Genomic DNA, 27,488 nt, shown 5'->3' with positions numbered 1-27,488 from the left:
GTGAAGTTTGTAGCTACTATGCGAAAATACAATCGTGGTTACAGCTGAATCCATAAGGATCGTGAAATCTAGGAACAGAACTAGGTTATTCAGGCTATTGAGTTTGCTCCGCCATTCCGTCACCCATTCTCCCCGTAACCCTTACTGATTAAAAACCTATTAACCTCCGCTTTAAATATACTCAGGGTCGTCTGTACCAATAAATTCCACAGATTCACCATCCTTTGGCTAAAAAAATCCTCCTTATCTTTGTTCTGTAAGGTCGTCCTTCCATTCTGAGGCTGTGCCCTCTAGCACTCCCCCGCGATAGGAATCGTCCTCTCATAGGGGCAGAATTGGGCCATTCGGCCCCTCAAGCTTGCTTCACCATTGCATAGTGGCTAAATTATTATCCCTCTCTATCCCATTCTCCTGCCTTCTCACTGTAACCTTTGACAGCCTAACTAATCAAGCATCGATCAACCTCTACTTTAAATATACCCAATTACATGGGTTCCTCCCACTTCCTTCAGACAAAAGGTGTAGCCATGGGTAGGTGCATGGGTCCTAGATATGCCTGCCTTTTTGTCAGCTATGTGGAACAATCTATGTCTGAAGCCTACACTGGTGTCACTCCCCACTTTTCCTACGGCGATGACTGCATTGGTGCTGCTTCCTGCACCCATGCAGAACTAGTCAACTTCATCAACTTTGCCTCCAACTTCCACCCTGCCCTCAAATATACCCGGCCTATTTCCAACACCTCCCTCCCCTTTCTCGGTCTGTTTCTATCGCTGGAGACAGCTTATCCACTGATGTCATTACAAATTCACTAGCTCTCACAGCTACCTCTTCCCACCCTTTTACTTGTAAAAATGCCATCCCCTTCTCTCAATTTCTCCATCTCTGCCACATCTGCTCTCAGGAGTTGTCCTCTTTCTTCAAAGAAAGGGGCTTCCCTTCCTCCACCATCAATGCTGTCCTCAACCACATCTCTTTCATTTTGCGCAAGTCTGCCTTCACCCCATCTTCCCACCACCCCACCCAAGGATAGGGTTCCTCTTGTCCTTGCCTACCACCCCACCAGCCTCCACATCCAGCACATAATTCTCTGTAGCTTCCACCATCTCCAAAGGGATCCCACCACCAAGAACATCTTTCTCTCCTCCCCCTGCCCCATTTTCTACTTTCCACAGGGATCGCTCCCTACACGACTCCCTTGTTCATTGGTCCATCCCCGCCGACTCACTCCTGGCACTTACCCTTGCAAGTGGATCAAGTGCTACACCTGCCCCTACACCTCCTCCCTCACTACCATTCAGGGCCCCAAACAATCCTTCAGGTGAGCCGACACTGTGAGTCTGTTGGGATCAACTACTGTGTCCAGTGCTCCCAGTGTGTATCAGTGAGACCTGACGTAGATTGGGAGACTGTTTTGCCGAGCACCTATGCTCCATCCACCAGAAAAAGCAGGATCTCCCAGTGGTCACCAATTTTAATTCCACTTCCCATTCCCACTCCAACATCAATCCATGGCCTCTTCTGCCATGATGATGCCACACTCGGGTTGGAGGAGCAACACCTTATATTTCATCTGGGTAGCCTCCAACTTGATGGCATGAACTCGAACTTCCAGTAATACCCCTCCCCCTTCGCTATTTCCCATCCCCTTTTCCCTCTCTCACTTTATCTCCGCACCTGCCCATTGTCTCCCTCTGGTCCTCCTCTCCCTTTTTCTTTCATCCATGGCCTTCTGTCCATTCCTATTAGACTCCCACTTTTCTAGCCCTGTATCTCTTTCACCAATCAATTTCCCAACTCTTTACTTCACCGCTCCCCCCCCCAAGGTTTCACCTATCACATTGTGCTGTTCCCTCCCCTCTCCCACCCTCTAACTCTCACTCTTCATCTTTTTTTCTTCAGTCCTGCTGAAGAGTCTCAGCCCGAAGTGTCGACTATACTCCTTTCCATAGACACAAACATGAGGAAATCTGCAGATGCTGGAATTTCAAGCAACACACATAACAGTTGCTGGTGAATACAACAGGCCAGGCAGCATCTATAGGAAGAGGTACAGTCAACGTTTCAGACCGAGACCCTTCGTCAGGACTAACTGAAAGAAGAGACAGTAAGAGGTTTGAAAGTGGGAGGGGGAGGGGGAGATCTGAAATGATAGGAGAAGACAGGAGGGGGAGGGATAGAGCTAAGAGCTGGAAAGTTGATTGGCAAAAGGGATATGAGGGGATCATCGGACGGGAGGACTAGGGAGAAAGAAAGGGAGGGGGGGAAGCCCAGAGGATGGGCAAGGGGTATAGTGAGGGGGACAGAGGGAGAAAAAGGAGAGAGAAAAAAAAATTAATAATAAATAAATAAATAACGGATGGGGTACGAGGGGGAGGTGGAGCATTAACGGAAGTTAGAGAAGTCAATGTTCATGCCATCAGGTTGGAGGCTACCCAGACGGAATATAAGGTGTTGTTCCTCCAACCTGGGTGTGGCTTCATCCTTACAGTAGAGGAGGCCGTGGATAGACATATCAGAATGGGAATGGGATGTGGAATTAAAATGTGTGGCCACTGGGAGATCCTGCTTTCTCTGGCGGAAAGAACGTGGGTGTTCAGCGAAATGGTCTCCCAGTCTGCGTCGGGTCTCGCCAATATATAGAAGGCCGCATCTGGAGCACCGGATACAGTATGTCACCCCAGTCAACTCACAGGTGAAGTGTCGCCTCACCTGGAAGGACTGTCTGGGTCCCTGAATGGTGGTGAGGATGGAAGTGTAAGGGCATGTGTAACACTTGTTCCGCTTACAAGGATAAGTGCTGGGAGGGAGATCGGTGGGAAGGGATGGGGGGACAAATGGACAAGGGAGTCACCTAGGGAGCGATCCCTGTGGGAAGTGGGGGGGCGGGGGGGCGGGGGGGTGGAGGGAAAGATGTGGTTAGTGGTGGGATCCCGTTGGAGGTGGCGGAAGTTACAGAGAATTATATGTTGGACCCAGAGGCTGGTGGGGTGGTAAGTAAGGACAAGGGGAACCCTATTCCTAGTGGGATGGTGGGAGGATGGGATGAGAGCAGATGTGCATGAAATGAGAGAGATGTGTTTGAGAGCAGAGTTGATGGTGGAGGAAGGGAAGCCTCCACATTCTGATGTCTACCATAAGCTTACAGACTCTCACAACTACCTGGACTATTCCTCTTCTCACCCTGTCTCCTGCAAAAATGCCATCCCCTTCTCGCGATTCCTCCGTCTCCGCTGCATCTGCTCTCAGAATGAAGCTTTTCATTCCAGGATGAAGGAGATGTCCTCCTTTTTTAAAGAAAGGGGCTTCAATGCCATATTCAAGTTTGATGACAACACAACTTTTGTAGGCTGAATCAAAGGTGGTGGTGAATTGGCATATAGGAGGGAGATTGAAAATCTGGCTGAGTGGTTCTAGAACAACACCCTAATGCCAGCAAGATGAAGAAGTTGATTATTGGCTTCAGGAGAAGGAAACCAGTGGTGCATGAGCCAGTTCTCATTGGAGGATCAGAGGTGGAGAGGGTCAGCAACTTTAACTTCCTCGGTGTTATCATTTCAGAGGATCTGTCCTGGGCCCAGCACATAAGTGCAATTATGAAGAAAATACGGCAGTGCTTCTACTTCCTTAGGAGTTTGCAAATATTCGGCATGACATGACAAACTTTGACAAACTTCAACAGATGTGTAGAACTGGCTGCACCACAGCTTGGCATGGAAACACCAATGCACTTGAATGTAAAGCCCTACATGATGAGTCAGTCCATCATGGGTAAAGCCTTCCCCACCACTGAGCACATCTACATGAAATATTGCTGCAGGACGGAAGTATCCTGCATTGATCATATGGATAGCCAGAGTTTATTTCCCCGGGCTGAAATGGCTAACACAAGGGGGCATCGTTTTAAGGTGCTTGGAAGCAGGTACAGAGGGGGTAACAGGGTTAAGTTTTGGTGGATGCGTGGAAGGCACTGCCGGCAACAGTGATGGGAGTGGATACAATAGGGTCTTTTAAGAGACTCTTAGGTAAGCACATGGGGCTTAGGAAAATAGAGAACTATTTGGTGGGGTAATTCTAGGCAGTTTCTAGAGTAGGTTGTATGGTTGGCACAACATTGTGGGCCAAAGGGCCTGCAATCTTCTATCCCTTATCAGGGACCCCCAACACCCAGGCCATGCTCTCATCTCACTGCTACCATCAAGAACGTGGTACAGGAGCCTCAGGACTCACATCACCAGATTCAGGAAAAGTCATTACCCCTCAGCCATCAGAATCTTGAACCAAAGGGGGATTAACTTCACTCAACTTCACTTGAAATGTTCCCACAACCTATAGGTTCACTTTGAAGGACTATTCATCTCATGTTATCAATATTTATTCCTTATTTATTTATTATTATTCTTTCTTTGTTTTTGTGCTTGTAGTTTATTGTCTTTTGCATACTGGTTGAACACCCAAATTGGTGCGGTCTTTCATTGATTATATTATGGTTATTATTATATTGTGGATTTTTTGAGTGTGCCTGCAAGAAAATTAATCTCAAGATTCTATGTAGTGACATATATATACTTTGATAATAAACTTACTTTGAACTATACTAGGGTGGAATAGTGGGTGTTAAGAGTTACATTAAAAACAGAACTTGAAAGGTTATCTTTAATTTTACTTTCACTTTTCTTTACTAGAAAGATCCACATTTATTGCTGATCGCTAATTGTCCTCAAACTTAATTGTTTGTCAACTCATTACAGAGGAGGTATTAAAGTTAACTACATTGCTACACCTATAAACTAGGATGTGTAGGAGAGATTGTCTTCTCTAAAACCAGATACGGTTATACAACATCCTGGAAGTTTCAAGGACATGATTACTGACATTACATTTCCATAAGACCATAAGACAAAGGAGCAGAAGTCGGCCATTCGGCCCATTGAGTCTGCTCCACCATTTTATCATGAGCTGATCCATTCTCCCATTTAGTCCCACTCCCCCACCTTCTCATCATAACCTTTGATGCCCTGCCTACTCAGATACCTATCAATCTCTGCCTTAAATACACCCAATGACTTGGCCTCCACTGCTGCCTGTGGCAACAAATTCCATAGATTCACCACCCTCTGACTAAAAAAATTTCTTCGCATTTCTGTTCTGAATGGGCGCCCTTCAATCCTTAAGTCATGCCCTCTCGTACTAGACTCCCCCATCATGGGAAACAACTTTGCCACATCCACTCTATCCATGCCTTTCAGCATCCGAAATGTTTCTAAACTCATTCTTCTAAACTCCAAGGAATACAGTCCAAAAGTGGACAAACGTTCCTCATATGTTAACCCTCTCATTTGAGGAACGTTTCTACGTTTCCATTCCAGATTTAATTAATGAATTAAATGGAGATAATTTAATCCATATCTTCAGATCATTAATTTAGCCTCAGGATTAATAGTCCAATAAATGGGGGAATGGGATTGATGGGAATAACCTGAAAATCTGTACACAGTAGACTTCATAGCACAACAGGTCTCTTTCCATGCAGTGATATGAAAATAAGAACTCTAAAAATAATTAAATGACATTGCTAATGTCCTTTGGTTCATCTTCTTCTCACTATGCTTACACAACAGCAAAATGAAACCCTGTGCACTATTCACCTGTTGCAACTCTGATTATAATTTCAACCCACCATCAGTCCAGTTTACATCAAATACCACTAAACTTTGCAGTTGGAGAATGCTATTGCCAGGAAACAGTCACCTCCTCATCTTAATTGATTATTTGTTAGTTCAATTTTGGAGGCAGAGGGGGTCCTCATTGGGTTTAGACTACAAGACACAGGTGCAGAATTAGGCCATTCAGCCCATCAAGTTTCCTCCACTATTGCTAATTTATTCTCCCTCAGAATCCCATTCTCCTGCCTTCACCCTGTAACCTTTGACACCCTAACTAATCAAGAATCTATCAACCTCTAAATATGCCCAATGATTTGACCTCCACATCTGTCTGTGGCAGAGTCACCACCTCTGGCTAAGGAAATTCCTCTTCATCTCTGTCCTAAAGGGATGTCCTTGCACTCTGAGCCTGTTCCCACTGGTCCTAGATTCCCCACCAATGGAAACGTCCTCTCCACATTATTCTACCTAGACCTTCCAGTATTTGATAGGTTTCAATGTGATCCCGGATGTTAAGCATGTTGCTGATTTCATACACAATACCCACACCACACCTCCCAGCTCTGTTTGTGGTGCAGCATTTAGTACAAACCTATAAAGAAAAAGTGCCTATTGGAGTAGAATGTTCTCCTAATTAAATGGAATCAATTAATATGGCTGACTTGACATCAATGTTTTCCTCTACAATTCTCACTTTCAGACAACGTTGGGTCTGCAGAAATAGCAATGGATATTTCTAATACTGAGTAACAATTAAAAGAAAATAAATGGAACTATTCCACAGTTTATACAACCACAAAAAAGTCACAAGATTATAATATTTGACCCTTGACAACTATGTTTTTATTTCAGTCTCAATTTCTATCACATTTCCAAAGTCATGGACCAGGACAAGAATTGTTCATCTTCAAAATGCTTTTAGTTCCATTTTGATTTGTATTTGTTTTTCTTGTCTTCAGTGTAAATTGAAGAAAAGTATTTTTAACTAACAAAGGCTCTGCAAGATGAGTTTGGTGACCAAGATTCAACAAAATGTAATGTCACTTCCACTAAGATACAGTCAAATTGGCTGATGGATAAATGTCAGCTAAGATAGGGATAGCAGGAGAATATGAAAAAGTAATTTTAAAAGTTCTCGAGTGAAAGCTTACTTGCTAGCCTAATTCTCTATGGCACACTGTTAATGAATGAAGTTGCAGCACAGTTCACTATTAAAAGTCATTCAAAAAGATTTTTTTATTGAGATACTGCGCGGAATGGGCAGATGGGGCTCGTTAGCCGTGGTTGGCAGCTCATCTAGGAGAAGAAAAACTCTGATCTCAAACTTCCACTGCCTTGTGGCTATACCCACTCATGGGGAAGGCTTCAGGAGTAAACCCCGAGGAAAAATCTGGAGCTGGAGCCCTATATTAACCTCATCGCTGACTGGCAACTCCTGTGACGCCACTGGTACCAAACTGTATCGGTCTTTGCCGTTCCTTTGGGTTCATCATCTGCATGGAGAAGGGGAGCTTGCTACATTGGCAACATATCATACTGTCCTGGGCTTGCGTATCTCGACAGCTAGGTACTACTAATACTATACTGCCCAGCAACTCTCTGACTTAATAACCAATTTGCAATAATCAATAACCATTTTGGACTAAGGGAGGTAACCAGAGCACCCTGAGGAAATCCACATAGTCACTGGGAGAACTTGTTACAGGCAGCAGTGGGAATTGAACCCGGGTCCCCTGTACTGTAAAGCGTTGTGCTAACCACTACACTACCGTGGTGCTCTGCATCAGAGCAGAGTATGCCATTCAATACATACAAAATATGTATAAATAGCTAAAATGAATTATATCAACCTGAAATGTTAGCTTTATTTCTCTCTTCTCCAATGCTGACTGAATACCTCCAGCATTTCCAGCTTTTATTTCAGATTTCCAGCATCTGCATTATTATATTTTTGTGATAACATTTTATCCATTTTGCTTTACAGAACACACAGCTCTGATCATCAAACATTTAGAAGTTTCTGCTGACATACCAAATTGGAAAATCTATTATTGAAACTAAGTGACATTAAACTGCATAGAAGCCCAGGGACGATGGATGGAAGTGTATCAGGGAAAATCAGCTATTGATGTATGAGTGCAGATATGGTGACACAACTGAGTGTGAGTTGGGGTAGGGGAGGTAAAATAAAATTGGTGTTATGGGGTACTCTTCATCAAAAGTAGGTGGTAAGTGTTGTGGACAAGGGAAGAACCACAGTGGGTCAACTGGACCTGGACTCCATGGCGTAGACTCTCTTCATCCAGTAATGTACCTTGCTTTATATGTGTTCCTTAAGTTGTGTCTCTGCATGACTGGCCAGAGCCATCCAAAAGCAAAATGTACTAGTGAAAACCATGGTATTTTCATCCTGGCATGTACTATAAGCCATTGAATACCAATGTATACGTTTAAGCACAGGAAGCAAAAATCACAGACTTCACCATTATTATATTGATGCACAAACATCAATTTCTCTAAATTCTAGAAATTTCACCCTCTCCTCTTTTTCTCTTTTTTCCCATTCTGCTTTCCCTCTTATTCTCACCTGCCTAACACCTCCCTCTGCTGGCCCTCCTCCTTCCCTTTCTTCAATGGTCCACTGTCCCTTCCTAACAGATTCCTTCTTCTTCAGCCCTTTAACTCTTCCACCAATTGCCTCCCAACTTCTTACTTTATTTCCCCACCCCCCACCTTCTCCCTCACCTGGTTTCACCTATCACCTGCAAGCTTGTACTTCCTCTACCCATGCCTTCTTCCCCCTTATTTAGTAGTCCTTATGGAGGGTCTCGGCCCGAAACGTCAACTGTTAATTCCCATCCATAGACCTGCTGAGCTCCTCCACCATTTTGTGAGTGTTGCTCTAGATTTCCAGCACCTGTGGAGACTCGTGTTTACTATTCATATAATAAGTCCCTGACTTCCCATAACAAAATGTTTTATTGGTAGAAATTCAATCGTGTAGCACACATTATGCAACAGAATTTCTTGACCATTAAGTTCGCAAAGAACTAATTGCTGTTTGTTTTCAGATTCTTCTTCTGTGCAACACATATCTACTTAAAGTCTCTAGCATACTCAGAGAGTTTACATGCTTTGAGCATCATCTCAGGTTCGTAGCAAAAGACATGACCAATGAGAGTTCTTCAGTAAGCTCTTCAGGAAGGGTTGACACAGTTTTGATGATACTGTGAGTAAGACTGAGTATCCTAAATGAAAAGCAAATTGAAAATAATAGTTAGCTTAGTATTAACAATAGTATTTAAATTGCTTAATTATTAGTAATAATTAGTCTTTCCAACTACACTCAGTGGCCACTTTATTAGGTACCCCTGCTTGTTAATGCAAATATCTAATCAGCCAATCATATGGCAGCAACCCAATGCATAAAAGCATGCAGACCAGTGTCAGGAGGTTCAGTTGTTGTTCAGAACAAACATCAGAAAGGGGAAGAAATGTGATTTAAGTAACTTTGACTGGGAAATGATTGTTTTGCCAGACAAGATGGTTTGAGTATCTCAGAAAATGCTGATCTGTTGGGATTTTCATTCACAACAGTCTATAGAGTTTACAGAGAATGGTATGAAAAACAAAAAAAAATTTCCAGTGGACAGCAGTTCCATGGGCAAAATGAGAGATGTCAGAGGAGAATGGCCAGACTAGTTCAAGCTGACAAGAAGGCAACAGTAACTTAAATAACCACATGTTACAACAGCGGTGTGCAAAACTGAATCTCTGCTCCACAACACATTGATGGGCTACAGCAGCTGAACCATGAAGAAAAACTCAGTCGCCACTTTATTAGATAAAGGAGGTACCTAATGAAGTGACCAGAGTATATAAACTCCACTTTTCCTAATAGGGGCATTAAAATCAACAGATTTCACTATGTATATATGTATTTTTGTAAGGTAGCACCCAACCAGAGAGATGGAAAACATTCTACATTTGAATCCTTGCTGTGCTGAATTACCGCATCCCACAAAGGTAGTGGCAGTAGCCCTTAACTGCAGCTGGCCACAAATCACAGGGGTTGTGCCTCCAAAGTTGAATAGTTGCTCAATACATATTGTTCAAGTTTAATAATGAGTGACTAAAATGAATACTATTAGATCATAGATTAGCAAATATTTCTAGATTCATCTCCATTTCTTCTTAGGCAGTCCTTCAGAATTGTGAATGACTTGCTTACATTCCTTTTCTATGGATTCTGAGGGAGCTGATCAGTCCACTGTGAAGACCACAGACTTCCATATATGGTGGCTGATAGTGGGCCAGCAGAGGGTAGATTGTGCTATGGTATGTTCCTTCAGCCACTTAAACTGGACAATCCTAAATGCCTCATCTCAGCCTTGACTGGTCATTGGCCAGTTCTAATAAAAGTTCTCCAAACAGAGCAAAAGACTGGACATTGATCACAAAATAAGGTCAATTAGTCACAGACAACTGTTGTACCTCAAGAAACAATTACGAAGCCCAATGTTAGATATTTTCAGTTATTAGTTAACTATGTCATACTTAATCTAACACTAATTATAACATGAGGTTTATTTAATTTAATGAAAATACATTCCTTTATAAATATAATTAAATCTAAGTGTTTTAGTAACTTGTAACTTTAGTAAAGTCATTTGTGCTATTCTATACAATCAAATCCCAACAGGTTCAGTGAAGATTATGAGATGGGCAATAAGATGTACTGTAAAGATCCCTCTGTGTTATTATTTCAGAGGGCCTGTCCTGGGCCCACCACTTAAATGCAATTACGAAGAAAGCACAGCAATGCCTCTGCTTCCTTGGGAGTTTACGAAGATTCAGCATTGCATCTAAAACTTTGACAAACTTCGTAGATGTGTTGTGGAGAGTATATTGACTGGCTGCATCACAACCTGGTATGGAAATCCTGCAAAAAGTAGAGGATACAGCCCTGTCCATCACAGATAAAGCCCTCCCCAACATTGAGCACATCCATATGATGCAGGAGAACAGAATCCATCATCAGGGACACCCACTACTCAGGTCATGCCCTCTTCTTGCTGCTGCCATCAGATGCCTCAGGACGCAAATCACCTGGTTCAGGAACAGTAATTACCCCTCAACCATCAGGCTCTTGAACCAAAGGGGATAACTTCACTCAACTTCACTTGCCCCCTTATTGAAATGTTCCCACAACCAATAGACTCAACATTCAAGGAATCTGCATCTCATGCTCTCAATATTCACTACTTATTTATTTTATATTACATTTACTTTGAACTTTGAACACAGATTTTAAATTGTTCACGTCACATGCCGGTGATAATAAACCTGATTCTGATTCTGATTTCCAATGAATAATTTCCAAAGTGGGTCTTAAACAAGCATCCTCCCTGTATCTACTGAATCCAGTGATTTCCAGTCATACTCACCAGTTTACGTAATGGTATGGTAGGAGAGGCTCCTCTTCAGGACTCTCAACAACAGCCAATGCAGATTTTAAAGCTTTGAAATTAGCTTCGATGTCTCTTATTAGTACATCAAATGCATTATATCCACTGAAGTAATTCAAAACTTTCTAGAAGAAGAACATAAACATCCTCTGGAATAAGAACAACTATATCATTACCCAGTGGGCAAGGCAATTACTAATCCATAAAATAAGATTACAGTAACAAAGTTTAACGCCGTCAAAACTGAGATTCTTGTTACTAAAAGCCTTCAATCAAATTCATATTTCTGGTGTACAGTCGGCCCTCCATATCCGCAGGTTCTGCATCCGCTGATTCAACCAACCGCGGATCGAAAATATTTGAAAAAAAAATTCCAAAAAGCAAAACTTGAATTTGCTGCGTGCCGAGCACTACGCTGAATCCACGCAAATGAAGTGATGTGTAGGCATACCCTGCTGTAGCCTCCCGCCATTTCACAGATCCTCAGTCTCTCTCCAGCACTCGTTGTTTGAGCATTGTTCGTCTCGCATCTCATTCGTTCGCTACTTGTGTTGTGAGCAAGAGGAAGGAGTTTAAGGCTAGTAAGGGATGGCTGGCTAGCTATGTAAAGCACTACAGCCTCAAGAACTTAAAGATCACGAGAGAATCTGCATCGACTGATGCCAAGGCAGCATCAGCGTTCCCAGAAGATCTACGATGGTTGCCTCTGTACTGAACATGTACAGACTTTTTTTTTCTTGTCATTATTCCCTAAACAATACAGTATAACAACTATTTACATAGCATTTACATTGTGTTAGGTATTATTGGTAATCTAGAGATGATTTAAAGTATACAGGAGGATGTGCGTAGGTTATACACAAATACTACGCCATTTTATATAAGGGACTCCAGCATCCGCGGATTTTGGTATTCGCAGGGGGCCCTGGAGCCAATCCCCTGCGGATACCGTGGGACAACTGTATTTTACTGAAGTAATACCTTCTTTAATTTTAGTGAAATTTGCGAAGGAAGTGGAGAAATGGGAGGAAATAGAAAGCATAATGATTCCAATGCTCGGTAATATTTTACATCAAAAAAGCAATAGGACAATTTTTACAATACACCTCGAGATAACACTCACATACAAGACTGAAAGTTGATGTGCTATGTACTTATGACTTCCCAGATGCTGAACATCATCTTCCAGTTGTTGACTTAAAACCAAAAGTTGATTTAGTTTCCCAATATGGGAAAAATAATCTGTAATGAAAACAAACAGAACAACTTTAGTCTCAGGACTCAACATCCATGATTGGTACAATAACATCTTGCCTTCTGTAAGAACTAATAGCAAAGTAAGGAAAGTTATCATATGAGCAAGAACACATGGAAACATATACTAATCATGAACTTAAAAATTAGCAGAGTTGAAAAAAAGTTTAATAAAACTTGTTATAAATATGGACCAAGAATTATCAAGATTACATTAAAATTAATGCAAGATCAAATGATCAGCTGTATTTGTCACTTGTACATCAAAACATACAGTGAAGCGCATTGTTTGCATCAACGAATAAAACATTTGCTGGCGGCAGCCCACAGTGACACCATGCTTCCAGCACCAGCATCGCATGCCCACAATTTACTAACCCTAACCTGTATGTCTTTGGAATGTGGGAGAAAATTGGACCACCCACAGGAAACAAAGTGACCACAGGGGTAGAACAAACAAACTCCTTACAGACAGTGGCGAGAATTGAACCCGGATTGTTGGTGCTGCAAATTATATTCTAACTTCTAAGCTACCATGCTACCCCAAACTGTGTAAAACAGCAAATGTTTTGCAAGCCTGCACATGCTGACAGAATAAATCCATTTAGGACTTCAAAGAATCAAAATTTATTTTCAATATGCAAATCCGACTGCAACATTCCACTTATTTGAAATCTAATACTACTTTCTCGATAAAACATCAGTGTACCATATACATAATTTAAACAATAAAAGGAGACAACCAAATACTTTGATGTGTGAATTTAACTTTGAGAAACCTATTACAAAATATTTTTGGGTACTTTGGTGGGAGGTGGGTGGAGGAAGAGACAATAAGATACAGGCAGCAATCAGGTTTAATACCTACAGACAAATGATTTTCCCGTTTTTCATGTACCATTCCTTAAATGAAAACTATGCAATTAAACAGTTCCCAGACTTACACCAGCATTAAACCATGTTACTTAGATGTTTTTAAAGGTTAATATAACTTTCTTCTGCCAATGCTATTTATCTGATATAACTTCCTCCTTCAGAAATGGTGATTTTAGAATTCAAAGGAAGCAATTCCAATTCCATATATTTGGAAGTTTAGCAATTCCACAAACAGATGTTTCAATGCAATGCCATCAGTTCGCTGAAAGTTTGATTTTGTTAACAGTTGTTGTCATCTGAGGGGTAACTTGTCTATTGCCCTTACTTCCTCTTGAAGCTAAAAGACTTTGAAATCAACCATTTGAAAAACTTAACTTTTTTTTTATATTTCCTAGAAAACCTAAGAAATGCCCAGACTTGATATTCTTAAGGTTGAGAATATTGAGTATGGACAGGCATGAGCACAAACCTCACACTACCAAGCCCAAAGAAAAATTCTTCTTTTTTTTTTTAAAAATGCAATTATTAGAAGAATCACACAAACTAAATAGGAAGAATCAGTTTATCTTAGTTATTAACTCACCTGAATTCAAAACCCCCATAGTTCTTCATGCACGTAACAAAAAGCCATCTTTGATGCAAAAGTTATAGAAAACCATGGGGCTGAGTTTCAACACTAAATAAAAATTAAAATAAAGTAAACTATAATTTAATGAAATGAAAAGTACTTTAAACCTCTACTAAGGAATTAAATCTGAAAAAGAAACTGATAATAATAATTGCAGCACAATATGTAAATAATGCATCATATATTGTGGGTTTGCAACCACAAGCTTCTAATCAACTCATGATTGCTTACTTAAGGCCATTACTCCTATTGGGGTATAGGCCACTGACAGCAACTAGTCAGGCTTTTATGTGGTCACCAGGTATAGCCCATCTTTGAAGTTCTTCCTTTCCCAGGAAATGAGGTCTCTGGAGCTTCAGTTGGTGTTTCTGGGTGTTTATGGGATGGGATTGCTTACCCAATGCCCAAACCTCCTCCTTTCAAAGCCAGCCTTGGGACTGTCCATGGTGGAGTTTAAACAGCTCATATAGCCACATTTTATGCCAACTGCACAGGTTCTACATTATTTTTTAAATACCTGAATACCACTGAGACAAGGTGATAAAACTAAATTTAAAAAAAAAACACTGCATTGCATCGTGGAAGACTGTTAGAACTGTGTTATCCGAGAATGACAAAACTGCACTATATTTGGTTTAAGTGCATGATAACCCCAGCAACACTGATTATAGCAGCTGGTTTAAAAAAAGCACAGGCAGCAAATAATTACTGTATTCTGCAAGTAATATGAACAAGTTTGGCGCTATTCTAGATGCTGTGATTCACGTTGTATTTTGTGATTCATTCAACTGCATTAAATAATAATAAAACCATCATTTCAAAGCCATACAAGAATCTGAAACCTGCTGTGCCCCATCATGATTGTAAGCTAGTCACTGAAGAATGAAACAGCATCAGTAACACATTTTCAATATAAAGCTTTACATTTTGGTGTCCAGAAACTTATCTTTATTAATTTGTTCATTTGTCATGAAGAACTCCAGGTGAAGCTATGGGGACACATTCTCTAGCCTTCACCTTTTTAAAACCCCTTTTTCCTTGAGAATACAAATTAGAAAATTGAAGCCATAAAGCCTTCCATTTGTAAATATGTATTGTTCATATTTATATTTGAAATGTTTTCATTATTAGCTTCTCTTATCTTTCCCTATACCCCCCTCTTTATTTTTATAACCTTCCTTATAATGAAAGCGTAGACTAATTGCTAAATGGAGAGAATATTCAAAAATCTGAGGTGTAAAAGGACTTGGGAGTCCTCCCGCTGAATTTCCTAAAGGTTAATTTGCAGATGAGTCAGTGGTGAGGAAGGCAAATGTGATGTTAGCATTCATTTCGAGAGGACTAGAATATAAAAGCAAAGATGTAATGTTGAGGCTTTATAAGGCGCTAACGAGGCTTCACTTGCAGTACTGGGAGCAGTTTTGAGCCCCTTATCTAAGGAAAATTTGCTGACATTGGAGAGGGTTCAAATCACAAAAATGACTCTGTGATTGAAAGGCTTATCATATGAGGAGCATCTGATAGCTCTGGGCTTGTACTCACTGGAATTCAGAAGAATGAGGGAGGCTTCAGTTCTTTGCAGGAATGGGACCCGATCTCGGGGTTCCATGACTGGCTGCTATTCGACATGACAAGGGTTTGGCCTGAGAATCTTGATCGTGTTGGGAAGCCTAAGACCTCGGGGCTCTGGAAACGAGCGGATCGAGGGTCGGCGTCATGGCCGGACACTCGTGTGTCGTCGGGGAGGCCAGAAAATCTTTCGCTGTGGGCCCAAAGACCCAAGGTCTTTGTGATCTTTAGGCACAGAGCTCGAAAAAAGCGACGAAATGAACTTTTAAGATCGTAAACCAGCAGGTTGTTGTTTGTCTCCTGCTCGCTGTGAAAATGGGAGACACTTCCTCTCCCTTGCCAGGGAGAGAAGCTGTGGGTTGTCGAATTTCGGATGAAATGCGAAGCTTTTGGGGTAACTTTGGTCTGTGTCTGTGTTATTGCTTAGCACATGCTTGGGCTCAGTGATAGTACCAATGCGTGTTTATTTTTGCTGGTGGGGGAAGGGGGGATCGTTGCTCGCTGCCGTTTATGCACGGGAGGGACTTTGGGATTCTCATGTTTAACTGTTGTTCATTCTTTGGGGCACTTCTCTGTTCTCATGGATGTTTTGCGAAAAGAAAGCATTTCAGGATGTATATTGTACACATTTCTCTGACATTAAACTTGACCTTTGAACCTTTGAAATATATTGAACGTTGAAAGGCCTTGGTGGAGTGGATATGGACAGGATGTTTCCTGTAGTGAGGGAGTCTAAGACCAAAAGACACAACCTTAAAATAGAGGGATGACCATTTACATCGGAAATGAGAAGGAATTTCTTTAGCCAGAGGGTGGTAAATCTGTGGAATTCATTGCCATAGGTGGCTGTGGGAGATCAAATTATTGGGTATATTTAAGGCAGGGGTTGACAGATTCTTGATTAGTCAGGGCATGAAGAGATACGGGAAGAAGGCAGGAGATTGGGGCTGTGAGGGAAATGGATCAGCCAAGATGAAATGGTGGAGCAAACTCGATGGGCCAAGTGGTCTAATTCTGCTCCTGTATCTTACAGTCTTACCCAGCAACCAATTTTGTTTAGAATTTTGTTTCAGTTATTTATGAAATGAGGCTGTCACTGGCTAGCAGTAAGATCATTCACAATTCCCCTGGAGAAGCTGTTGATTAGCAAACTTTCTGAAATGAAGCAATAGACATCATTATTAATAAACTGATTGGAAGCTGATTTCCAATCAATCTATCTATCCCCTTCCCTAAAAATATTTCAAACAATGCAAAAAAAGGATGAAAACTTTTATGACAATGGTCCAGCTTCAAACTATCAAAGTATGTATATGTTACCATATACTTCCTCGAGATTCATTTTCTTGCAGGCATTTACATAAGGAAATACAATAAAATTTATGAAAAACTATACACAAACAAAGACTATAAAACAACTAATATACAAAAAACAAACTGTGCAAATAAAAATACTGAGAACGCGAGTTGTAAAGGGTACTTGAAAGTGAATCTGTAGGTCGTAGAATCAGTTCAGAGTTGTGGTGAGTAAAGTTATCCAAAAAGATGTTATTGTGCTCCATTTCAAAGATGAATTTTTTCAAAGCACACCTTGCTCTTTTCAATAATTATTCACTTGGTTGACGGTGCACCTTTCTCTGCAGAATAAGTCAGGGATCCAACCCAAAGGATTGAAGCTGTATATTGGTATAGATATCCAGTTACACTTATGTTAGATTTATTTGAAAGCATTGCTGCATGCCAAAGTATTCTTACCATCTGTAGTAGGCCGTTCCAGCATATCAACAGGTCTACCATGGATCACATATATTTCAACACGGGGAAACAATGTTGACAATCCTTGAGAATCCAGGTAATCCTGTTAAAAGCAGTTTGCATGTAAAGGCTACACAACAATACCACAGGAAGTGCACCTTTTAGAAACACATTATAATCTAGAGTTCCTTGTTTTAGAATGGTAGAATTATTAATATTTTTTAAAGTTTATATTTAAACAGCACCTTTACTGTAGAAAAATGCTTCAAACGTTTCACAGATCTTTCTGTTATCATTACTAGTGGATCAGGAATGTATTATGAGATACTTGATACTTAATGCATATATTTTTCAAGCAACTTAACAATTGTGTAGACTAGAACAATAATTCGCACCACTATAAAATTAAGAGTTTTATTAGATGTGAATACACATTACCTCCAACTGTGGAACAGGGTCTGGTAGATGCTCCAGAAAATGTTTAATTCTTTCAACATAATATATACCTGTATGAAAATTAAACAACTTTTAACTAAAGTTGCCAAATTCTAATTACTACTCTTTAATAATTATTTTAAAAACTCTCCACACAATTAAATGTCTTCTTTTTTGGGGCTATGACAGAATTCAAGCTCGTGTTGATGTTTTGTCACTATTTTCGTATTAAGTACATTAGGATGATCACAACCTATTTCTCAGAACACATGAGCCATGGCAGAAGATCATCCCAGATTAGCAATCTTGCAAAAGGAACTCATGAATGGTTAGCATCTGAAGAGAAAAAATGAATGTCAAGGAAAAAACTCCATAAATCTACAGAGGCATTTCTTGGTATAAACCATGGAATTTCTGAAGTACCTAATAATGTCATTCCTTTGGAATGCTGCCAGGGAAATTAGATCAGTGTTCAGAGACAAGCATGTTTCTTGAAACTCTCAAAATGCAGGTTTTTGATAGAACTGACTAATGCAATTTAAATGAAGCCAAGGAATGGGAATCTGACTTGGGTTGTTTTTACCTCAGTTATGTTACTTTCCAGGACCCCAGGAAACATACTCAATCCATCTCATTGTCCTAAATCATAACCATTTGCTGATACAACTCAAGCACACCTACAAACATAGTCAGTTAACACCAAAAGCCTGTGATTCATAATCCTTCTAGGCTCCAATCTACAACCCAGTTCCCAGTTGCCAAGTATTTCTTCCCTGTAAACCTCAGCCCTGGCCCTGCTCCTCAGACTGTCCATTAATTTCCATTTGCACAACAGAAAATGCATCAAAGCCCCAAGCTTTCAAGTATGTCTATGACCAAAATAGTTGTTAGCTCACTGTGTATAACAAATTAACACACTTTCATGAATGCTGAAGAATTCAAAGGTCAACTTTTGAGGTGAATTTTTGAAGTTGTCCAAATTTATTTCAAATAGCCAAGCTCCACCAATGACACATAATCACAAAGCATAGACGTGACTTCATTTAGGCACCATAGACTTTGCTTTACAAATATAACTTTTTTTTTATTCAACATTCTGACATGAAGCAGAACTTTATCTTGAACCTGTCCTCTATGATTGTTGCTAATCCACTTGTGACTTTTCCAAGGTAACCGATAGTCCTCAATAATGATTCTGCCTTACTTGGGTCTATTTATTTAGGGATACAGCACAAAACAGGCCCTTCCAGCCTAACAAGCTAAATCAGCTGACAACCCACCTATTTAACCCTAGCCTAATCACAGGACAGTTTACAATGACCAACTAACCTACTAACTGTTATGTCTTTGGACTGTGGGAGGAAACCAAAGCACCTGGAATAAACCCATATGCTTCACGGGAAGGACATACAACTTCTCACAGATGGTGTCGGAATTGAACTCCCAAGGCCCCGAGCTGTAATAGTGTCATTATTTAGTTCTGTAATCTCCACAGTTGTGTTACAGTTTAAGCAAACGATTACTTCCTAGGTCTTTGTTAACTCTGAAGTCAAATTAGTGAATTGGTTATACTTTGCATACAGAACACACCCTATTTTGATAGCCCAGCCTGTCTTCCTTTATCTCTCACGCTTTTTGCAAACACATCTTTCTCATTGCTCTCAGCTCGTGGATGACCAACCTGTACATCATCTACTTCAGAAAACTTCAGCCAGGACATCAAAGGGCATTTCAGTGTTGGAACCAACTACAACAGAAACTACAGTGTATTTTTGCCTAAAAATGTTATTACTGTAATAAAAATTGAAAAGGCAATTAGACTGAGAGTACAAGCAAAGAGAGTATAAAACATCAGAAAATACAGGGCTATAGGACATACCCAGCAAGAAAGGCTTTGCTCATGAAGAAGGAGAAACTCTACTTAAGAGTAGAAATGGCCTCTTCTGATACAGGCAGAGCAAGCAAATTACCTGAAGTGACTGAATTCAGTATTGACTCCAGAAGACTGCAACACATCCAGAAGCATTTTTGCAACTATTTTTTGTCCTTTGTTTGCATCCTCACTCTCTAACTTCCTCTATTAACCTACTGGCCATATGTTCCTCTGTATCTTATTCGCACAGCAATACTGGCTTCATCCTTTGTCCTATCCATCACTCCCCTACCTTCTCTACAAAATAAAACCATTTTGATTCTCTCACTTTCTGGGTCTTTGGTTTGGATCATCAACTCTGCTCTGCTGTATGATCTACTGAGCATTTATAGAATCGCAGATTTCCAGCATTTGTCATTTTCTAATTTACATTTTTTAAACTATAACTATACCTACCTCTTGAATGAAAAGATTCTGATTCCACAGGGCTTTTATCTTCTCTTAGCTGTTCCTGTAACTAGATAACAAAAGATTTTTTTATTCAGAGAGCTGTGGAAAACTTTAATAAATAAGAGAAGCCTGGAAATACTCCGCAGATCAGGCTGTATCCATGGGAGAGCATAGAGCTAATGCTTCAGGACAGAGAACCTTCAGCAGGACTGAAAAGGAGATAATGGAAGCTTGTAAAGCTACAGGGAGAGTGGCAGGTGGTGAATATCACTGATAGCGTGAAAACAGGGTGACTATTGTAGGCAGCCATCAATCCCAGGGGATCATGGGTTTGTGCCTCTGGTGGACTGTGTCTTCTCCAGGGTGTAAGCCTGGGCACGAAGATTTGAAGAACTGGTTGTTACCCATGCAGCGGGATCCCCCTCTCCACATCACTGATGTAGTCCAAGGGAAGGGCGAGCACCAATACAGCTTGGCACCAGTGTCGTTACAGAGGTTGCCAGAGTGAAGTTGTGAACAACATCAAACTGCCTTAAGGACCCCGGCTCCAGATTTCTTCCTTGGGGTTTACTTCCGAAGCCTTTCCCATGGGGGGCGGGGGGGAGTATGGCTGCAAGGCAGCAGAGGTTTAAGATCAGAGTTTTCCTTCTCCTAGATGGGCTGCCATCCAAGGTTGTCAAGCCCCACCTGTCCGAAGGGTGACTATGGGGATAATTTTTAAATAGGTTATCTGGCCATTGAGAAAATGGGAGCAGTTAAGGAAGGAAAGAATAATTAAAAGACATTGACAAAATAATGTGGGAGATTACTACTCATGAATTTTCACCTGAATTTGAGCAAAAATAAATTGTTTCTACCTTCATGTATTCAGAACTACTATACGGTGATGGCATGCTCATGGTGCAGGTTGCTGAAGTATATTTTGCTAACTTTTGTTTATTAGTCATACAATTTAATTGTAATGTAAAGAATGCTACATTCTTTTACTCAGTTCCTATGAAATGTACACTTCCTACAGATTCCCAAAAATCACACAGAAGTTAATGTACTTAAACATGTACATTCTTAAACATGTTAAGTCTCATTTCAAATATTTTTGAAAATTACTTTGTAGCTAATGTATTCAGGGTCAGTTATTGATTATCAACCATTGTTCACACTATATTAACCCACACATTGCTTACCTGATGAACTTCTGCCCGAATAAGAAGATCAAGCTGAAAACAGAGTGACCAGATCTCCACAGCTACTTGCTCACTGCTTAGATGGGTAGGTTGAAGGGGCTTCTTAATATTAATATCCACTGAATATGGAACAAACAAAAAGAGAATCATGTTAATTCATAGAATCATATAGCACAGAAATCACTTTTGGATGACCACATTTACTCCCCATCAACATAATCCTATTTGCCCATTAGGACCACATCCTTCTACGTCTTGCCTATTTAATTGTCCTTAGTTATATTAACAGTTAAGACGATGAAAAGTCTGAAGTTTAGAGATTCTACTCACTTTTATAAAAACTTTGTATCCTATTCCCCTTCCAGATGTATAGATATCAAACTAACCAGGTCCTTCTTTAAAAATACCGTGAAGTTCAAAGTAAATTTATTAACCAAAGTACATATACGTCACCATATACAATCCTGATATTCCTTTTCTTGTGGGCAATCACAGTAGATACAAGAGACACAATAGAATCAATAAGGATGGACAAACAACCAATGTGCAAAAAAACCCAACAAACTATGCAAATACAAAAAAGAAAGAGAAAAAAGAAATAATAATAAATAAATAAACAAACAAACAAACAGACAATAACTGTTGAGAACATGAGATGAAGAGTCCTTGAAAGCGAGTCTAGTTCAGTGAAAGCACTGGGTATTTCTAAGTTTAGCCTTAGTTAAGTAACAGCACTTCCATCCCCAAGTCAGAATATTATGGCTTTGATCACCACTTTAGAAACTTCAGCGGAAAATAGACAGCATAGTGGTTAGCATAACACTATTTCAGCCTTCGGTGTCAGAGTTCAGAGTTCAACTCCAGCATACTCTGGAAGCGAGTTTTTACGTTTTTTTCCTGTATGCGCATGGGTTTCTTCTAGGTGCTCCAGTTTCCTCCCACAGTCCAAAGACGTACCGGTTGGTAGGTTAATTGGCCATTGTAAATTGTGCCATGATTAGGCTAGGTTAAATCAGTGGCTGCTAGGCAGCACAGCTCAAAGGGCCAGAGAGGCCTGTTTCGCACTGTATCTCTAAATAAATATATACAACCTGGTATCTCTCTGCAATTCTCCCTTGGCATTGCACAGATATGCTATTTGTTAGGCAGAACTAAAAGTCCTTAGTATGTTATCTGCTGGTATGATTTCATCTCATACATCAGCTCCTTGGATTTCTCTATATTTAATATATAGCTATCAACAGACATTATATTACAAAGACCCTATCAAAATTACTCATACAGTAGGGTGTAAAAGTCTTGGGTATATATATATACACACACACACACCATGGTTGGGAAAATGGGAAGGGAGAGAGGAAGGAGCGGGAAGCACCAGAGAGACATTATGTAATGATCAATAAACTAATTGTTTGAAATCAATTGTCCTTGCCTATTGCCTCAAGGCTGGATGTGTCTGCATCCACGCCACCATTCCCCCACCCCGACACTCCTCTGCTTCCTAGCCCACAAGCTTACCATTCCAACATTCTTTGCTCCCACCAGATTTACAAACTCACATTGTCACTCCACACTGACAAATACAGTACTGTGCTAAAAATGTCTTGGGCAGCCTAGCTATATATATGTGCCTCAGACTTCTGCACAGTACGTAGGTGAAGACTATAAAAAGTGGAAATAAAAATAACTGTAGATGCACAAAAAATGCTGGAAAAAGTCAACAGGTCAGGCAGTTTCTGTAGAAAGAGAAATAATCAATGTTTTGGGTCTGTGATTCTTCGTCAGGACCGCCCATCAAAAAGTTGACTGCTTCTCTTTCCATGGATGCTGCCTGATCTCCAGAGTTTATCCAGCATTTTTTGTTTATGTACCACACAAAACAGAATGGGGCAGCTTAGTCATCAAGTAACTAAACTAGCACAGCCAAGACCGATATCCAGAAGGATGGGAATTGTACTATGGCAATTGGGGACTTTCAAGTACTAAATACATTAGGAATATTCCATGAGACCACTGGAGCCAAATTAGGCCATTTGGCCCATCTGCTCTACCATTTCATCATTTCTCTCTCAGCTCCAATCTCCTGCCTTCTCCCCATAACACTGCATGCCCTGACTAATCAAGAACCTATCAACCTTTGCCCTAAATATAGCCAACAACTTGGTCTCCATAGCTGTCTGTGGTAACACCACCCTCAGGCTTACTGCTCCCTAGCTAAAGAAATTCCTCCTCATCTTCATTCTAAATGGATGTCACTCTATTTTGAGGCTGCGCCCTCGAGTCGCAGACTCCTCCACCAAAGCAAACATCCTCTTCACATCCACTCTATCTGGGCCTTTCAATAGTTTTCAATGAGATCCCCGCTCATTCTTCTAAATTCCTGCAAATACAGGCCCAGAGCCTTCAATGGCTGCTCATAAGATAACTCTTTCATTTCCAGGATCATTCTCATGAACGTCCTCTGAACCCTCTCCAACGACAGCACATCCTTCCTTAAATAAGGGACCCAAAACTGCTCACAATACTCCAAGTGAGGCCTCACCAGTGCCTTATACAGCCTCAGCATTATGTTACAAACAACAGAAAATCTGAAAATCCTGCTGAAGGGTCTTGGCCCTAAACGTCGACTGTACTCTATTCCATAGATGCTGCCTGGCCTGCTGAGTTCCTCCAGCATTTTGTGTATGTTGCTCAGCATCATATCCTTGCTTTTATATTCTAGTCCTCTTGGAATGAATGCTAACATTGCATTCACCTTCATCACAAACAACTCAACCTGCAAATAAGCCTTCAGGGAATCCAGTATAAGGGTTCCCATATCTGTTTGCATCTCAGTTTTTTGTATTTTCTCTCCATTAAGAAAACAGTCTGTAGCCAGCTGATCGTGTAGTGGCATCAGCACTGGACTTTGAAGTGAATGGTCCAAAATTTGAGTCTGGCCAGCTCCTTGCATGCTTTCCATCCATGCCAGGTTGAACGTCGAACTAGTAACTCGGCCTCGTAAAAAGTCAAATGCTATGGAAATGGCAGAAGGTGCAAAAAGGGAAAAAAAAATAGCCTATGCTTTTATCCCTTCTACCAAAGTGCATGACCAGATACTTCTTGACACCGTATTCCATCTGCCACCTCTTGCCTATTCTCTGAATCTAAGTCTTTCTGCTGCCCCTCTCTTTCCTCAACACTACCTTCCCCTCCACCTATATTCATATCGTCCACAAACTTGGACACAAAGCCTTCAATTCCATCACCCAAATCGATGACGTACAGTATAACGTGAAAAGAAGCTGTCCCAATACTGACCACCTATCACTGGCAGCCAACTAGAATAGACCCCATTCATTCCAACTCTTTGCCTCCTGCCAGTCAGCCAATGCTCTATCCATGCCAGTATCTTTCCTGTAATACCTTGGGCTCATATCTTGTTTAGTAGCCTCAGCTGCAGCACCTTTTGAAAGACTTTTTGAAAACCCAAGTACCCAACATTCACCAATTCTCCTTTGTCTATCCTACTAGTTATTTTTTCAAAGAATTCCAACAGATTTGTCAGGCCAGATGCTTCCTTAAGGAAACCATGCTGACTATGGCCTATTTTGTCCTGTGCTTCCAAGTATCCCAAAACCACATCCTTAACTGAGGCCAGACTAAGTGGTCTATCCTTTCTTCTGCCTCCCTCCCCTCTTGAGAGTGGAATGACATTTGCAACTTTTCAGTCCTCCAGAACCATGCTGGAATCCATTTGATTCTTGAAAGCCCATAACTAACTTCTCCACTAATGACTTCAGGTACCTCTTTCAGAACCCTGGGGTGTACACCATCTGGTCCAGGTGGCTTATCTACCTTCAAACCTTTCAGTTTCCCAAGCATCATCTTCCTAGTAATAGCAACTTCACTCACTTCTGCATCCTGACACTCTTGAACATCTGGCATACTACTGGTATCTTCCACAGTTAAGACTAATGCAAAATACTTATTCCGTTCATCCGACATTTCCTTGTCCCGCATCACTGTCTCTCCAGCGTCATTTTCCAGCAGACAAAAATCTACTGTCACCTCGCTTTTACTCTTTATATATCTGAAAAAAACATTTGGTATCAGTTTGGTATCATTGGTTAGCCTACCTTCATATTTCATCTTTTCCCTCCTCATGGCTTTTTTAGTTGCCTTCTGTTGGTTTTAAAAAATTTCCCAGTCTTCTCTCTTCCCAATAATTTTTCCATTATTATATGCCCTCTCTTTTGTTTCTATGTTGGCTTTGACTTCCCTTGTCAGCCATGGTTGCATCTTCTTGCGTTTCAAATACTTCCTTGTCTTTGAGATTTATCTATTCTGCACCCACGGAATTTCTCCCAGAAACTCCAGCTGCTGCTGCTCTGCCATCATCCACTGTAGTATTGATGTATCTGACTTAAGCTTCTCCCTCTCAAACTGCAGGATGAATTCTATCATGTTATGATCATTGTTTCCAGAGGGTTCCTTTACCTTAAGCTCCCTAATCACATCTGGTTCATTATATAACACCCAATCTAGAATTGCTGATCCCCTAGTGGGCTCAACCACAAGCTGCTTCAAAAAGCTATCTGGGATGCATTCCACAAACTTCCTCTCTTGGGATCCAGCATCAACTGATTTTCCCAATCTATCTGCATATTGAAATCCCCCTTGACTAATGTAACATTGCCTTTTTGACATGCTTTTTCTATCTATTTGCGTACCACATCCTGGGTACTGTTTGGAGGTCTGTAAATAACTTCCATCAGAGTTTCCTTACTCTTTCAGTTTCTTACTTTGCCCACAAGGATTCTACATCTTCCGATCCTATGTCACCTCTTTCTAAAGATTGATTCCATTTTTTTACCAGCGGAGCCATTCTCCTCCTCTGTCTACCTGTCTGTCCTTTCAATAGATTGTGTATCCTCAGATATTAAGCTCCCAACTACAATCATCTTTCAGTTATGACTTTGTGATACCCGCAACATCATACTTCCCAATCTCTAATTGCACGACAAGATCATCTACCTTTTTTTGCTGTACTTTCAAATATAATACCTTCAGTCCTGTATTTGTCACCCTTTTCAATTTTGGCTCCCTTTTACAGTGCAATCCATCCCACTGACTGCAATTTTGCCCTATCATCTGCCTGTCTCTCCTGACAGTCTCACTGTACATTACCTCCGTTTGTAAACTAACATCCCTTTCACTCCAGTTCCCCCAAGTTAGTTTATTTTATCAAAAAGTATTTATCTTAGTAATGTCAAATCTTAAGCTACAGGATTGTCATAACAATTTATCTGGTTATCATTTCTCTTTAGTATAGGAGTCTGAGGGAAGACACATGCTGAAAAATTATAAAATTATGAAAAGCATAGATAACGTGCAGAATCTTTTTCTTGCCCAGAATAACAATGTCAAATACTAGACAGTATCTCTTTAAAGTGAGAGAAGAAGACTTTAAAGGGGATGTATGGGGCAAGTTTTTTTAAACAGAGTGATAAGATTACTGGAACAAGCTGCTAGTAGTGGCAATGGCAGCAGGAACAATAATGGTGTTCAAGAAGCTTTTAGATAGGCATATGAGTATGTGAAAAATGTAGGGATATCAATCATGTGCTGACAGAATGAATTAATTTATTTTCGGCATCATTCTCAGCACAGACGTTGTGAGCCAAAAGGCTTGTTCGTGTGCTGTAATTTTCCCTGTTCTATGTTCACACCTAGCCTTTGGATAAAGCAATCTGACTTCTTGCTGGAAGAATGGGTCGAAAGAAAAAGACATAGATATGGTTGAATGACGGTATAGACTCGATGGGCCGTATGGCTCGATTCTACTTCTATATTTTATAGTTCTCAACATCTGACCGGGAAGGGAAAAACCAGGCCTCAGCTTAACCTCTCGCCCAACCACAGCTCCCATTCATCTAAGACCCTTTAACATGCCGAAAGCCTGACAGCAGCCTTACTCCTAAAACTTGGCTCAAGGAGAATCTAAGGTAAGTGCTCAGTCAAGGACAAGGTTTGAGGAGCGCCCAAAAAGATGGGGGAGATGGGAGAGAAGGGTTCTAATTAAAAAGGGTGATGGAGGGGGTTCCAGAGCTCCGGACCCCGGCACAGCGATCACACGACTTTGTGATTAATTTGCACGTCGGGTGTCTCCCCGTTCAGGGGCGCCTCGATCGAAAGCCCCCAGTGCTAGTTAAATGTGTGCCGGTGCCTCCCGACCCTACCTCGGAAGCGGCGCAGGTAACAACAGGGCTCCCGCAGCGGCTCCGTCCGACCCACGGCTGCCATCGTTACCAGGACAACAGCCGACAGCAGCCCGGAGCGCAATCAGTG

The 27,488-nt window shown here is 40.9% G+C and overlaps 1 protein-coding gene across 3 annotated transcripts; it reads right to left on the bottom strand.

Annotated features, from left to right (window-relative positions):
• Positions 1-8,469: 8,469 nt before the first annotated feature.
• Positions 8,470-27,470, bottom strand: si:ch211-218d20.15 (uncharacterized). 3 transcript variants are annotated; one of them, XM_063052938.1, is made up of 9 exons: positions 27,380-27,470; positions 25,053-25,230; positions 21,159-21,277; positions 19,981-20,041; positions 17,655-17,722; positions 17,217-17,319; positions 12,258-12,376; positions 11,114-11,259; positions 8,470-8,914 (listed from the first exon to the last, which is right to left on the bottom strand). In XM_063052938.1, coding segments are annotated over exons 2-9 (723 nt in total). In that variant the 5' UTR covers positions 25,054-25,230; positions 27,380-27,470; the 3' UTR covers positions 8,470-8,808. The 3 variants fall into 3 exon arrangements, with proteins under 3 accessions (XP_062909008.1, XP_062909007.1, XP_062909006.1); XM_063052937.1 differs by having other exon boundaries at positions 25,126-25,230; XM_063052936.1 differs by lacking the exon at positions 25,053-25,230 and having other exon boundaries at positions 27,380-27,445.
• Between the last annotated feature and the right edge of the window lie 18 nt (positions 27,471-27,488).

The sequence above is a fragment of the Mobula hypostoma genome, chromosome 7, assembly GCF_963921235.1.
Source record: "Mobula hypostoma chromosome 7, sMobHyp1.1, whole genome shotgun sequence".
Lineage (NCBI taxonomy): Eukaryota > Metazoa > Chordata > Chondrichthyes > Myliobatiformes > Myliobatidae > Mobula > Mobula hypostoma.
The sequence above is the reverse complement of the archived record's forward strand: the minus strand, read 5'-3'. Positions and strand labels throughout refer to the sequence as shown.

Bases quoted from the DNA above. Each gene is read 5' to 3' on its own strand.
- si:ch211-218d20.15 (XM_063052936.1), bottom strand. From the start codon at position 27,443: ATGGCAGCCGTGGGTCGGACGGAGCCGCTGCGGGAGCCCTGTTGTTAC. The intron at 11,260-12,257 runs GTGAGTGTTATC...TTCTTCTTCTAG, and splicing joins ATCAACTTTCAGTCTTGTAT to AAAGTTTTGAATTACTTCAG. The intron at 8,915-11,113 runs GTGAGTATGACT...CTTTTCATTTAG, and splicing joins CCATACCATTACGTAAACTG to GATACTCAGTCTTACTCACA.